This window comes from Ailuropoda melanoleuca, chromosome 4 (genome assembly GCF_002007445.2).
Source record: "Ailuropoda melanoleuca isolate Jingjing chromosome 4, ASM200744v2, whole genome shotgun sequence".
Lineage (NCBI taxonomy): Eukaryota > Metazoa > Chordata > Mammalia > Carnivora > Ursidae > Ailuropoda > Ailuropoda melanoleuca.
Genome location: NC_048221.1, coordinates 59,290,743 through 59,304,647, shown reverse-complemented (window position 1 = coordinate 59,304,647; position 13,905 = coordinate 59,290,743). Strand labels below are relative to the sequence as shown.

Genomic DNA, 13,905 nt, shown 5'->3' with positions numbered 1-13,905 from the left:
AACTGAAATAATTTATTGGGAAAACGTTCTATTCCCTCTACTCTTTCAATAATAGTATTTTTTTTAATTATATCGCTTATATATATTCATGATTCAAAACTCAAGTTTATTTTTAAGGAAAGTCTGTTTAGGCAGTAAAGATCCAGTTTACTAGAGCTTAATTGAAAGGTTTTGCCCCAGATTCAACTAGCTGAAATAACTTCCGAGAAGCACAAAGTTCACGAACACCTGAAGACCTCTGCAGACCAGCACCAGCGCACGCTGAGTGCGTACCAGCAGAGAGTGACAGCCCTTCAGGAAGAGTGTCGCGCTGCCAAGGTACGTGCATCACACAGAAGCAGTGGTCAGGTGTTATCATCACCTAGCAGGCAATTCACAGGAGGGTGGTAGTCTCACCTTCTAGGATTTGCTGTTTAAGAGCACTTATTAGATGAGTACCTGATGCAGCTCATCTGACCCTAACCTCATCCAGTCCTGTCACTTGCATAACCTTTTTTTGTTAAAGGGGAAGACATGGGTACACATTGATTCCATTTTAAACTTGGTTTGCAATTTCTGTGTGTAAGAGTTATTTTCTTTTAATTTTATAATCTAAAAAGTATGTTGTTCTTTCTGAGGGCCAAATGATTATAAAATAATATTCTGTTAGAATGGCTGTGAGTGCCTACTTTCTTATCTTCAGCATGCTGAGCAGCCCCAGTACAGTAGCTCTGTGAGACGTGCAGCTCTGATATGAGCCAGTTTGGCAGAAGGGTCACAGGAGATCACTTTGGGAAAGTAGAAGACCTAGAATTTCATTTTTCCCACTCTCGTTGGAAATCTGAAGTTCAAGTGGCTTAATTTCTTTGAATTTATTTTTCTTGAATTTATGAAAAGAGGAACTCTGATAGTGAAAATCTTTCTAAGGATCCAAAGGCAAATAGTGCCATTACAAAATTTATGGGTACTCAGTGAATCTACCAGGGAGAAAAACATGGTAGAAACATCTCTTGTCAAACAAATTCTATCATTCAAAGGCTTTTAAAAAGTTGTAAGGCTTGGGGTACCTAGGTGCCTCAGTCGGTTAAGCATTTGCTTTTGGCTCCAATCATTATCCCAGGGACCTGGGATCAAGCCCCGCATTGGACTCCCTACTCAGTGGGGGGAGTCTGTTTCTCCCTCTCCCTCAGCCCGTTTCTCCCTCTCCCTCAGCCCCTCCCCCTGTTTGTGCTCTCTCTCTCTCAAAGAAATAAATAAAATCTTAAGAAAAAAAGTTGTAAGTCCAACAGAAGTGCACTTTTAAGAGGAAGTTAATCAAGGGGCTAAAGAGTATCAGCCATTTTATTCATTTTTTAAAACACGTTTTCATCTTAAGTCATTGACCTGAAAGAAAATAGGATTATGATAAATGGAAATGAATAGAAAAATTATTCTCTCTCTTTTAAATGTCATAGGCAGAACAAGCTTCTATAACCTCTGAATTTGAGAGCTACAAAGTCCGAGTTCACAATGTTCTGAAACAACAGAAAAATAAATCTGTGTCTCAGACTGAAACCGAGGGAGCTAAACAAGAAAGGTAAAGTCTAAATTAAAAGAAACATCCAAGATAGGTTCTCTACCAAGTAGGTTGAGAATCCTTTGATTCCATTTGACTGTTGAATTTTGCATGTAATGAGAGCAGTTTGTTGGCTTCACTCTGTCTCCAGGCAGCAACAGGGAAACATCTCTATGAAGGGCACTGGTACAAACATAAAACTGTGATGTGAGCAGCAAAACCAGGAGGTAGGCTAAGTAGTGTCATCTTGTAGCAAGAAATGGTCAGAGTAGAAATACAGACATTAAAGTTACATTATGATTCGTTTTTCCAATTTTGAAAATTGAGAAATAGAATGAAAATGCTTCCTTGATATACCCACCATTAATTAGGCTAAACAGAATTGCTTAAAAACATTTTATTTCAAAAAGTTTTAAATTCAGTACTAAATTCTAGCCTAGAATTAAATTTTTCTTCATAAATTTATGACCATCTCAATTATTTGTTTCAGTAGTATACTGTTTAATGCATCTTTAAAGCTAGCATACAGATCATTTTTGTAAATTATTCAAAAATATACTAGGAGTATGAAATAGGGCATTCTGTAGCATGTGTGTTTTGTTTTTCTAAGTAGAGGTTCAGTGTTCAAAGTAATTTTACATCTGCCTCTTACTGTTCTAAGTAGAACTAAATACCCTGCAATGTTTGTATGTTTATCCTTGTGTTACTTTTTATTTAAATATCTATTAAATATGGGAACTGTAGACTGAAAAATGAGGTATTTTCTCTGTTAGTAGCTCATCTTCAAATTTCAAAGGAGAAATTGAATATTGACACCTTTAATATGAAAATGTCAGCATTTGCAAGAGCCTTTTTGATCATGCTGGAATTTTGGATTCATATTATTTTAATGTAAATGTTTTGCATTCCTTCTATTTTCTTATACATGAGGTACTTTTTTCTAAAAAAGGAAACGCAGTGTATTGTATAAGTTGAGATAGAATTAGGGGTTTTCACTGTTTGTTTTTCATACCATTCTCATGATGGTTGGCTTAGAACTGCATAATTTTTTTTTTAACTTAAAGCATGGTACTAGAACAAAATAGGCTATTTCGATGCCATTTAATGGTCTCCATTTGAGTATGAAATTTATAAGTTCAGAGATTTTTTTTGAAAATCTGCAGGGCCTAAGATGTAAAATCTGACATATTTACATTTAATATTTATATTTAATATTATATTTATTTTTATTATATTTAATCCTAGTCTGAATTCTTCCAATTATTAGATTACCTTTAGAATCATCCATAATAGGGGCGCCTGGGTGGCACAGCGGTTGGGCATCTGCCTTCGGCTCAGGGTGTGGTCCCAGCATTGTGGGATCGAGCCCCACATCGGGCTCCTTCGCTGTGAGCCTGCTTCTTCCTCTCCCACTCCCCCTGCTTGTGTTCCCTCTCTCGCTGGCTGTCTCTATCTCTGTCGAATAAATAAATTTAAAAAATCTTAAAAAAAAAAAAGAATCATCCATAATAATAGCAAGCGTATGACATTAAAAGATGAAATGATTAAAGTAATACAATTTATTTAAAACCACAAAATCAGGTTTACCTCTTTCAAAACTTTTTGTAAAACTGTTTATTTCTGTTTTAGAGAACACCTGGAAATGCTGATTGATCAACTAAAAATCAAATTACAGGACACCCAAAATAACTTACAGATCAGTGTATCTGAACTTCAAACATTACAGTCGGAACATGATACTCTGCTAGAAAGGCATAACACGATGCTGCAGAAAACTGTGTCCAAAGAGGCAGAACTCCGGGAAAAGTAAGGCTGCTAGCAGTACTCACAGCGTTTGTGCGGGGCAGCAAAGTGTTTCTTTGTTGGAACTCCTAATGTGGTGCTCCTTGGGATAAATACAAATTGAAAATAAATAGATATTTCAAGGAGCGCCTGGGTGGCTCTGTCCATTAAGCATCTGACTCTTGATTTTGGCTCAGGTCATGATCTCACAGTCGTGAAATCGAGCTCCTGGAATTTTTTTCTCTGCCTCCCTCTTCTGTCTCTCAAAAAATTAATAAATAAAATCTTTTAAAAAAAAGAAGAAGAAATAGATATTCCTAGAGGCTTAGTAACTTTGTTTTTCTACCTTAAAGCCCCCCTCCCCATTTTGATTGTTTTTATATTTCACTTTTTTAAAAACAGTTAATTTTATCTGTTCATCCAGTAATCTCTTTCTCCTGTGGCCTTCATGGCCAGAATGTTTCTTAAAAAAAAAAAAAAAAAAAAAACCCACTTTCCCACTCATGTGTCAAATTTCAAGCATTTTTCTTTTTCTCTGGAGAAAACAGACAGCTGCTGACTGAAAAAGAATATGAACTTAACTTTGCAACTGTCTTCAACTTGTCATATTGTTACCCTTTGTTAATCAGTACTTTAAATAGACATCAGAGGTATTGGCAGGGGGAACAGATTATTGTGAACAAGGAGCTTTGAATTCCTGTAATGAAGAAATTGGGTGGTAATATCTGTTGTACCTTAGACTAAGGAAAAGAGTTCTTCATTGATCATCGAAGGTGTTGGAATACTTTACATATCTCAGGTATGCTTTTAATACATACCTAATCGATGGTAATCTTGAAAGCTTCATTTTCTTGCCTTTCTAATCTTTGAATAGTGTAATTTATATATGTTAATCACATAAATCAGAAGTTTCAGGGAAGATCTACCAATTTTCTAGCTACCTATCCCCAGGGTTTACTGGGAGATTAGCTGACATACAGTGATGCTTGCTATTTATGTCAGAAATTTCCCACATTTGTTCTTTAGAAAAGTTATTGCAAATTATATTGCTAATACAAATAAAGTGCAAGTGATGCCTCCAAAGTTCAGTAACTATTTTTTTGGGCCCCTACTATGTGCCTGTCACTCTTCTAAGTGCTAGAAACTTCACAGCATTTTGAGATATCTTTAGAGGTCTTATCCCCTTTCTTCAGAAATATTAAGAATAATATTGTTACTGTCTATGCCCCAGTATGAAGAAATAGCCTTTTCTTTATAAATTCTCTTCTTTTTAAACATCTTCATAGTCATACTCCCTGTACGAGGTTGTAAAAATGGCTCAAGAGGAATAACTAGGCTGACTAACTAATAGCTACATTGCCCAGAGGATCCAGCTATGTAAACAGCCCAGTAACAGCCGAGACAGTGCGTTTCCAACAGCATAGTCATTCTGGGTCCAGGTTGGGATTCAAGATCCTAGCTCTTAAATAGGTAAAGTCAGATGTGTCATTGGGACCACCTTACTACCAACCTTACCCTAGCTCTAAAATGTAACTATTAGCTTCCTTAGAAAATTGTTGTTGAGACTGCTGATGGTTCTTCCTGTACTTTCATAGTAGTGTTTGAACATAATGCTCACAGAAAAATGCAGATTTGAGGAGTAACATATACACTAGCATTTTCTGAACTCACTGATCAATGTGAACTTGGCACTTAAGAAACCTTTTCTGAAACATACAGTAATTTTATTGTATGTCACCCTTTAGCCACTAAATCTTGTTTTAAAACCTTATATGGCGTGCATATATGTAGCACATAGAAAAAAGATCTTGGAATGCTACATGCTAAACCATTAACAATGTCTACCCCTGGAGCTGGGATTTTACACTGCAAGGGGTGGGAGTGAGTAAGAGAGGACTCTCACTTTTTTCTGTAATTGGTTCCATATTGTTCGAATTCTTATGTGAGTACTTGTGGTACTTGTGGCTCTGTGGCAGAAAAAGAAAACTTTTTTTTTTTTTTTAACCAAAGCCAAACATAAAACATCAAGACTACAAGTGAACCATTAAAAATAGTGGTTCCCAAATTATAGTTGCACTGGCTAGTACCAAGATGACTACATAAAAATCTCATGGAAAACTGCTAAAAGTAGGCAATTTCTAGGACCACCTTTGGAAATTCTGATTCAGTGGCTCTAGGGTAAGAACTAGAAGTCTGTATTTTTAACAAGACCCACTGATTCTAATGCGCAGCAAGATTCAAAAACAGCTAGTGTATGGTGACTAACATAACATAATAAAAAATAAAATAAAATTTAAGAAAATAGCTATAGTAAACCAAGCCTTTGTGTTTCAGAGTATTATGTTAATTGGCTCAAAAATGATTCAGAAAACTTCCTTTAAGGCTTATAAATCAAAAGAGCATATTCTTTTTCTTGTTTTCAAGGCAATAAAAAGATACCATCTGCTTATACGAGCTCCCACATAAGAGAACCTGAAAGGGGGACTGATTGAAAGTATTATGCTCTAAATTCAGCCCTATTTTCTGATGAATGATGAAGGAAGTTCCGCATCAGAGCCGTTGTAACATAGTTGCTCAGACAAGGTTCCTCATCTAAATTATAGGACACAGAGATGATGTGAACTAGATGACAGCCGGTCCCCAGATGATTAACGCAGCTATCCATTAGAGATGCTTAGCAGTTAATTCATACATTTAGTAGTTATCTAAGGGCTAATTACCAAGTAGAACCTAGTTGAGAAAAGCTGAGTCAGCATGTCAAGTTGAAAGATCTGCTATGAAGTAAGTTCCTCTCACCATTCAGGTTGTGTTCAATACAATCAGAGAACATAATGCTGAAGTCTGAACATGCACAGACTGTGAGTCAACTGACATCCCAAAACGAAGTCCTTCGCAGCAGCTTCCGCGATCAAGTGCGCCATTTGCAGGAAGAGCATAGAAAGACAATGGAAACTTTACAGCAGCAGCTCTCCAAGGTGGAAGTTCAGCTTTTCCAGCTTAAGAGTGAACCAACCGCAAGAAGTATGTGTGTGTGTGTATGTGTGTGTGTGTGCGTGAGAACATCAGTTGTTCACGTTCTCACATAGTTATGTCACTTAAATACATTCTTCACAAATTCGTAAGAAAAAAGAAAATTTACTAGGTGACAACCAGTGCCAATTCTGTGATTAATGAATTTTGGATTTGCTTACTATTTGAACCATTTGAACTCTTCTTGATTATACTTACAGCAGCCTACATCACCTCTTACAATACAGATTTTCATGTATCTGTTACCCTCCATGTAACACTATTTCCTGTTCTCTGACACAGACGTACTCTGCAGTCTCATGACACGTGTCCAAATTCCAGTATTCACTGAATCTGTTTGGTGTTCTCCATTGTTAGTCATCAGATATATCTGTTTTGTAATTAGAGATAATTAGAGTGAGAGGCTTAGAAACACCCAAGCCCCACTGAACTTATAGGATTGATTGGTCTACATAGCTTCTTCCCTTTAAAATTTCTACTTAGTTGGAGATTTAGTTCATCTGCACCTGGTATCTTCCATTCTGCTCCCTGGAAGAGATGGGAATATGCCGGCCGACATGAGGCTAGATTTTAGCATTAAGTATCAACTTTATACTAAATACCATTTACCTTGGAAAATGTCACCAGGACGTTGGCAGCAATGGGTCACTCATCAGGGTCCGAAGCCAGCTTCAAGAAGTTCAGCCTATGCCAAGAGTCATCAAAGGAAGTAATCAGTCAGGGAAACACACGAGAGATTGTGATCTAGGAATCAGCAGTGGAATAAGCAATAGACACAATATCAGAAATCCTGGCAAGTGCTTCAATAAGGGCAGCTGGAGGCTAATGTTTGAGAAATGAGGAGGCAACTTCATGGAATGGAAAATAAATGAAATTGGAAATTAAGAGATATGGGTTAGAATTCTGGTCCCTAACCTTGCTCTGATGCCTTGGGCAAAGTCATTTAATTTCTCTGGCCTTCGGGTTCCTCGGGATTAATAAAGTAATGTGTTTGAAAGTGCCTTATAATTCTTAAAGTTCTATGCAGGTGTTGTCTATCAGCAAGAAGGAAAGCCTGGCTGGGGGAGCATAATATATTAGTTCCCTGCCCTGGGTCCTAGGCTTTTTCTTGGCTGAACACTGAAGATGTATGTGAGGGGGCGATGGAACCGGCAGAGGTGAAGGTGTAAGGTAGTGGTGAACAGGTACATCTGCTCAGCAGAGTTCAGCAGGCGTATTGCGTCAGAAAGTACACACCTATCCTCAAAATACCTAATCCTCAAAAACAGAGTCTAATTTTAGAATTTCTGCCGGTATTTTGAAACAGTATAGCCCTCTATTGTGGCGTCTAATAGTAAATCTTATCCAGGTGGTAGCAAATAATTTATAGTTTCTGTTGAAATTACTTAAATGGTTAAAAGTTAATAACTAAATTTTTAGGACAGTCTTAGAAATTCTTTATGCACCATTTATTTGTCTTCTAGTTACTGAAATTCCCTGTCATACCATTTGACATTCTCTGATCATTTTAAGTTATTATGTATCTCTGTGAGTGCAGAATCCATGATTTTGAACAATCTCACACTTCTTTTTTTAAAAAAAATTTAATAGGCCCAGCTTCTTCTCACCAGCCTTTGAAGAACCTTCGAGAAAGAAGAAGCACAGATCTCCCCCTTCTGGACATGTATCCCATTACCCGGGAGGAGGGAGAAGGAATGGAGACAACCGACACGGAGTCTGTATCTTCCTCTGGCACTCACACACAGTCTTTAGAGCAGCTGCTTAATTCTCCTGAAACTAAACTCGGTGTGTTTTTCCTATTTAGCTCTACTGTCTTGTCTACTGAATCCTAACTCTTTAAGTTATACATGCTTTTTTGAGCTACTCTAAGAAAATTTCTTTCAGTGTTCCACTCCAAATGGAAAACTCTCCTGCAGAATGAAACAGTTGAGTTTTTTAAAATAAAATGCTAGTTCTGCCCCACGCTTGAGCCAGAAATAGGTGGTTGGAAGTCCTATAGTGGTATCAGAAAGTAGGATGAACTATTCTCTCACCCTTCTAAAAGTTGACAGCTTTCCACTGAGTGAATTAGTACTGCTGAATTTATTAAATATAGTAAAGCTTCGGTATATGTTAGTCTTACCTGTTATGAATGTTCATGATTCAGGGGGACTCTGTTCTCTTCCTGAAGTTTCAGGATCTAGAGTAAGGACTGTTTGTGTCTGGTGTCACTAATCGTGGTGTGGATGGAAACTGCAATCCTGCCAGGCAGGGTTAGTAATGATGACATGGAGGGATCATGAGAGAGTGGCCGCAGACTCCAGAATTACATCTGGCTTTGTGGTTTTTGCCATACTTACTTGTCAACTCTGAACCTTTCCCTCATCTACAAAATTTTAATAATGATACCTACCCACCTCATGTAATATTCTTACGAGCATCCATGGTATAAATGATTGGTAAATGTTATTACTCCCCTCATTTACAAGTAAAACAACATAAAGGAATGTGAGTGGGAAAACTGATAGAATAGTCTAGAAACACAGAACAAATTGTAGAATTGGGGCTCGTAGAGCTTGAATTCAGTTAGATTATATGCTTTACAACAAGAGATTCTGCCGTACTTGTGTTAACGTTCGACATGTAACCTTTCAACTGAGATGTGTTGAACAGAAGAATGACAGAGAAAGTGGGCCTGAGTAATATTGCAGAGTAAAATATCTGTGCTTAGATATATCTTACTTAGAATCTTCATCTGTAATCTCTGATTTTGAAAATTAATTGCTGAACAACATCTTGCAGAGCCTCCTCTGTGGCACGCTGAATTTACCAAAGAAGAATTGGTTCAGAAGCTCAGTTCCACCACAAAAAGTGCCGATCACTTAAACGGCCTGCTTCGGGAAACAGAAGCAACCAATGCCATCCTTATGGAACAAATTAAGGTAAGGTCAAATACTGCCACCCAGAAAATTCTCTCTGCAACAGGTCAGTTTTCTTGACCTCTCCCCACTCTCCAGATGAGACACATCCATCACATCTTGATTTTTTATGATATTACATTCCTGAAACTGAGAAATAGTAATTGCTTTGACATATATAAAGACTAACTAAATTCCTGTTTTTTCTAAGAAACTATGATAAGTTTAGAAGTGGATTAGAGTAGATTCATAAGTCATTGTTCTATATATACTTATGGAAAACTCTTAATGGGTATGGGCCCCTATGTTCTAAAGATAAACCGTGGACACTTTTCATTCAGATCATTCAGCTGATGTTTATGACTAAGCTTCTTATCACAGATTGTGGATGGGGATAGTAAAGTAGCATAGGAAACTTTCCTATTTAAAGGTGACACTAGAAACGTGTGGCAGCAGGTAGACTGTGGAGCAGTTGAGGGTTACACAACCCACCCTGGCTCACGGCTTAAGTCACTTCTCCATATATGGTCCTACTACTTATCAAGCAGTTCTTGTGAGCCAGGCCCTGGGCTTCACATGTATCATTATATTTAATCCTCGTAATCACTGAGGAGAGAATGAATGAAGCTGATAACTGTGGAGCAACATTCTAGCTCATGTCTGTCTGGAAAGCACATGCTTCTGCCCTCTATGTGCTTCTCCAGATAGACTGTCTTCCCTCTGTGCAGGGGCCCAGCAATCTTTGGTAAATTAATTTTTCAATTCTGAATTACTCAGTTATTCATAGTAAACTGTATATATTATGACTTTCCAGCTTTAAATATTTTAGTATGCATCTCTAAAATAACATTTTCCTACATATCACATCTAACAAATTGCTAAGTAGCCCAATGAACTGAGTGACTATTCACATGTTATATTTCCACAAATTTACATTCTTGAATGATTTCTTAGACCTTGTTGTCACTTTTTAAAATGACTGTAGGTTTTAGGACAGAGTTGGCTAACTTTTCTGAACTAACCTAAAATGATGAAATGTAACTAATTTTGTTTGTTTCAACCCAGAAATCTTCCTCAAAGACTTTAGCATTCTACCCTCTTTTGCATATCATCTGTTGCCCCATTTTTCTGGTAGTATTTTAGATTGTCTCACATTCCTGAATTTTCACTCTATCGTAGACTTGGCTTTTGTTTTGGTGAACAAAACAGCCATGGTTCGTCATGTAAATATAACTTTCCAGTGGACGCTGTAACTACCCGCAATCTGTGAGCAGAGCAGGGAAGGGCTTAGTGGTAAATGTAGATGTTTGCTTTAGGCCCTGGTTTCAAGCTCAGCTTGCCCTCTGCAGTGTGTCTTATTCCATGGCCCTGAGCCCACTGGTTTACTTTCTGCAGAGAATAGGAGGTGAAGGGAGCATCATGGTACCAACCTATGTAGACTTGACATCTTTCCTCAGTTTCGACCCCCAGTTCCCCGGGCTCCTCTGTACATGGAGGCAGGAGCTCCTTGGTGTTTCTGCGGGATCCGTTCTGTCGTCTTGTCAGTAGTACTTGGTGAGCCACTGGGCTGAGCCTCTTCCACTGTATCTGCTTCCCATCTTGTAGGAATTTTTAATATTTCTCATCTATTTTTTTTCTTCTCTCCTAATCTCTCCTTTATAGTCATTTTGGGGGGCATTTCGGGGGGGAGAGAAGAAGAGTGCCTGTGTTCAGTCTGCCATGTTTAACCTGAAGCTCCTAAAACTCATTTTTAAATAACTAATTTCTCCAACATCAGCTCCTCAAAAGTGAAATAAGAAGATTGGAAAGAAATCAGGAGCGAGAAAAGTCTGTAGCTAACCTGGAATACTTGAAGAATGTCTTGCTACAGTTCATTTTCCTGAAACCAGGTAGTGAGAAAGAGAGACTCCTTCCTGTTATAGATACAATGTTGCAGCTCAGCCCTGAAGAAAAGGGAAAACTGGCTTCAATTGCTCAAGGTAGGTGAAGGAAAGTATTAAAACTCCTGTTGCATAACTTACACTAAATGTTGGCCTTGTGGTTGAGACTTTGTGTGTGTGCTTGCAGTCTTTATCGTGACACTGTGACTTAAAACATTTAAATTTTGTTCATTTGGGTGAGTTTTATGATATGTATAACCTTTGACTAGATTTGAAAAGCTAACATTTTAATACTTTAGGGCAATTTTCATACATAATATAATTTTAAGATGCAGCAAAATACAATACAATCTTTAGTTAGATCTTTGGAAATTAGACATGTAGTTCTAGCATTGAATTCTATCAAAAAATGTAGTTTATTTTATATCATAATTATTTAACATGTTATTAGCTTATTCTTTCCTACTCCCCCCACCACCCTCACCCCTTCCCCCCCCGCCAAATAGTCTAGAGGCAGCAGAGTCATATGGCACAACAGTTGGTCCATATCATACCCGACAGTCCCATTTCTCAAGGCAGATGCAATTTTAAAGCTGTCCTGTATTTGGAGCTTAGATTTTTGTGGCAAATAGATTAACACTGTGATTTCTTAAAGTCCTTTAAAATGATTTGCATACAACTGCTGTAGTTACCTGATTTCAGACTGCATCTTAAGGATCATGGTTTCATTTTTGCTAGTTTAAAATGTTTTTATTAGTGACCTTTTCAAGCATACAGGCAGAATGCTGCCATGTCCCTTGTAGCTCTCACTCATCTTTAACAATTTTCATGGTCAGACTTCTTTTGACAGGGGAAGAGCAGAGCTAGAGATTTTTTTCTTTAAAGATTTTATTTATTTATTTGTCGGAGAGAAAGCACAAGCAGGGGGAGCGGCAGGCCGAGTAGAGGGAGAAGCAGAGTCCCCACTGAGCAGGGAGCCTGAGGTGGAGCTCGATCCCAGGACCCTGGGATCATGACCTGAGCCTAAGGCAGACACTTAACTGACACCGACTGGGCCACTCAGGCACCCCAGGGCTAGAGATTTTAAAGCAGATCCCACACATCATATGATTTCCCCAGCAAACGCTTCACTGTGTATCCGATTCCTCTGCCATCTACACCCACTTCATGCCCAGTGTTCCCATTATTGCAGATGTCTTTGTACAGCATCCTAATAGGGCTCACACATTGCATTTGGTTGATGACCCTTAAGCTCTGTTTTGTTTTTGTGATCTGTAGCATTTCCATGTTCCTTTTTGTAATATGTCAATTATTAGTTGAAGAAACTGGTCATTTGTCCTACAGAAGCTCAGTTCTAGATTTGGTACTTCGAGATAGCATTTAAGTTGTTCCATTGTTGCCTATAAATAGGAAGTAAGCTCTCTGATTAGATCCAGGTATAATTGGACAGGGTGGGAGATAAAAATCCCTCATAGGTGGTGTTGTGTACTTTCTGAGACATCACATCAGTAGGCCCAAAGGGTCTTGTTGTCCACTTTTGACTGGTTTATTTCATCATGTTGGCATTTTTTTTTTTAAGATTTTATTTATTTGGGAGAGAGAGGAAGAATGCACGCACAGGAGCACAGGGAGGGGCAGAGGGAAAGGGACAAGTGGAAGTCATTCCCAGGGCCCTGAGATCATGACCTAACCGAAGTCAGACGCTTAACCAGCTGAGCCACCCAGGCACCCCATGTTGGTGCTCTTTAACATCCTAAAATCCTGACTAAACTAGTAACACTGGAGAGTGGTCCTCAGAATGGAGCAGGTGTCAAAATCATCTGGTGAGAGGATAAAACTCAGATTGCCACCCCCTCCCAAGTTTTTGATTCAGTAAATTTAGGGTGGGACCCAAGAGTTTGCACTTTTAACAAGTTCCCAGGTGATACTGGTGCTCTGGGGACTTGGTCTGTTGACCATTCCTCAAGAACCCCTTATCTAGAGGACTGATGATTTGGTGGTGGTTTTTTGTTTTGGTTTTGGTTTGGTTTGGTTTGGTTTTTCAGAAATACTTTATATGTAGTGCTAATTGTTTCTTTGAAATTGTTTTCTTACAATACATCTTTGTAATAATGAGGAAGGAAGGTTCTCAATACTGATAGTGATCTCAGGTCTGCTAATTGTAGGGTACATTACCTTAGCCACAAGTAGTGTATTTGTCACAAGATCCAGAATAAGAATACATCATGTGCATTTTTTGGTAATGTAGTTATCCTGATCACAAATTTGCTTTTTGTATTACTTTTTGTTTGTTCTACTGAAGCTAAAACTATTTTTTTCATTGTAAAATTAACCAGGACTTTAGGAAGGATATGTGTATTTTTAAATTAAAATATACTTCAATGATATGATCTCAAAATATTAAGCATATTTAATATTCCTTCTAAAAGCCCAGCATGTTTAATGTAATGTAGATGTTACTAACACTCAGGTGGCTCCTGTAAGTTGAGGATACGTTGATTAAAAGATCTCAAACGGGCACCTGGGTGGCTCAGTCATTAAGTGTCTGCCTTCGGCTCAGGTCATGATACCAGGGTCCTGGGATTGAGCCCCACATCAGGCTCCCTGCTCAGCAGGAAGCCTGCTTCTCCCTCTCCCATTCCCACTGCTTGTGTTCTCTCTCTCGCTGTCTCTGTCAAATAAATAAATAAAATCTTTAAAAAAAAAAAAAAAACAGGGGTGCCTGGGTGGCACAGTGGTTAAGCATCTGCCTTCGGCTCAGGGCATGATCCCGGCGTTATGG

At 38.3% G+C, this 13,905-nt stretch overlaps 1 protein-coding gene across 3 annotated transcripts in view; it reads left to right on the top strand.

Annotated features, from left to right (window-relative positions):
- Positions 1–13,905, top strand: part of GCC2 (GRIP and coiled-coil domain containing 2) — a 53,967-nt gene that overhangs the window by 33,964 nt on the left and 6,098 nt on the right. For all 3 annotated transcript variants that reach the window (XM_019810072.2, XM_011237410.3, XM_034658911.1), the window contains 7 exons: positions 181–318; positions 1,434–1,555; positions 3,164–3,340; positions 6,120–6,337; positions 7,937–8,131; positions 9,128–9,267; positions 11,021–11,222. In XM_019810072.2, the coding sequence (XP_019665631.1) occupies positions 181–318; positions 1,434–1,555; positions 3,164–3,340; positions 6,120–6,337; positions 7,937–8,131; positions 9,128–9,267; positions 11,021–11,222 (1,192 nt within the window). The remainder of the gene's footprint in view (positions 1–180; positions 319–1,433; positions 1,556–3,163; positions 3,341–6,119; positions 6,338–7,936; positions 8,132–9,127; positions 9,268–11,020; positions 11,223–13,905) is intronic.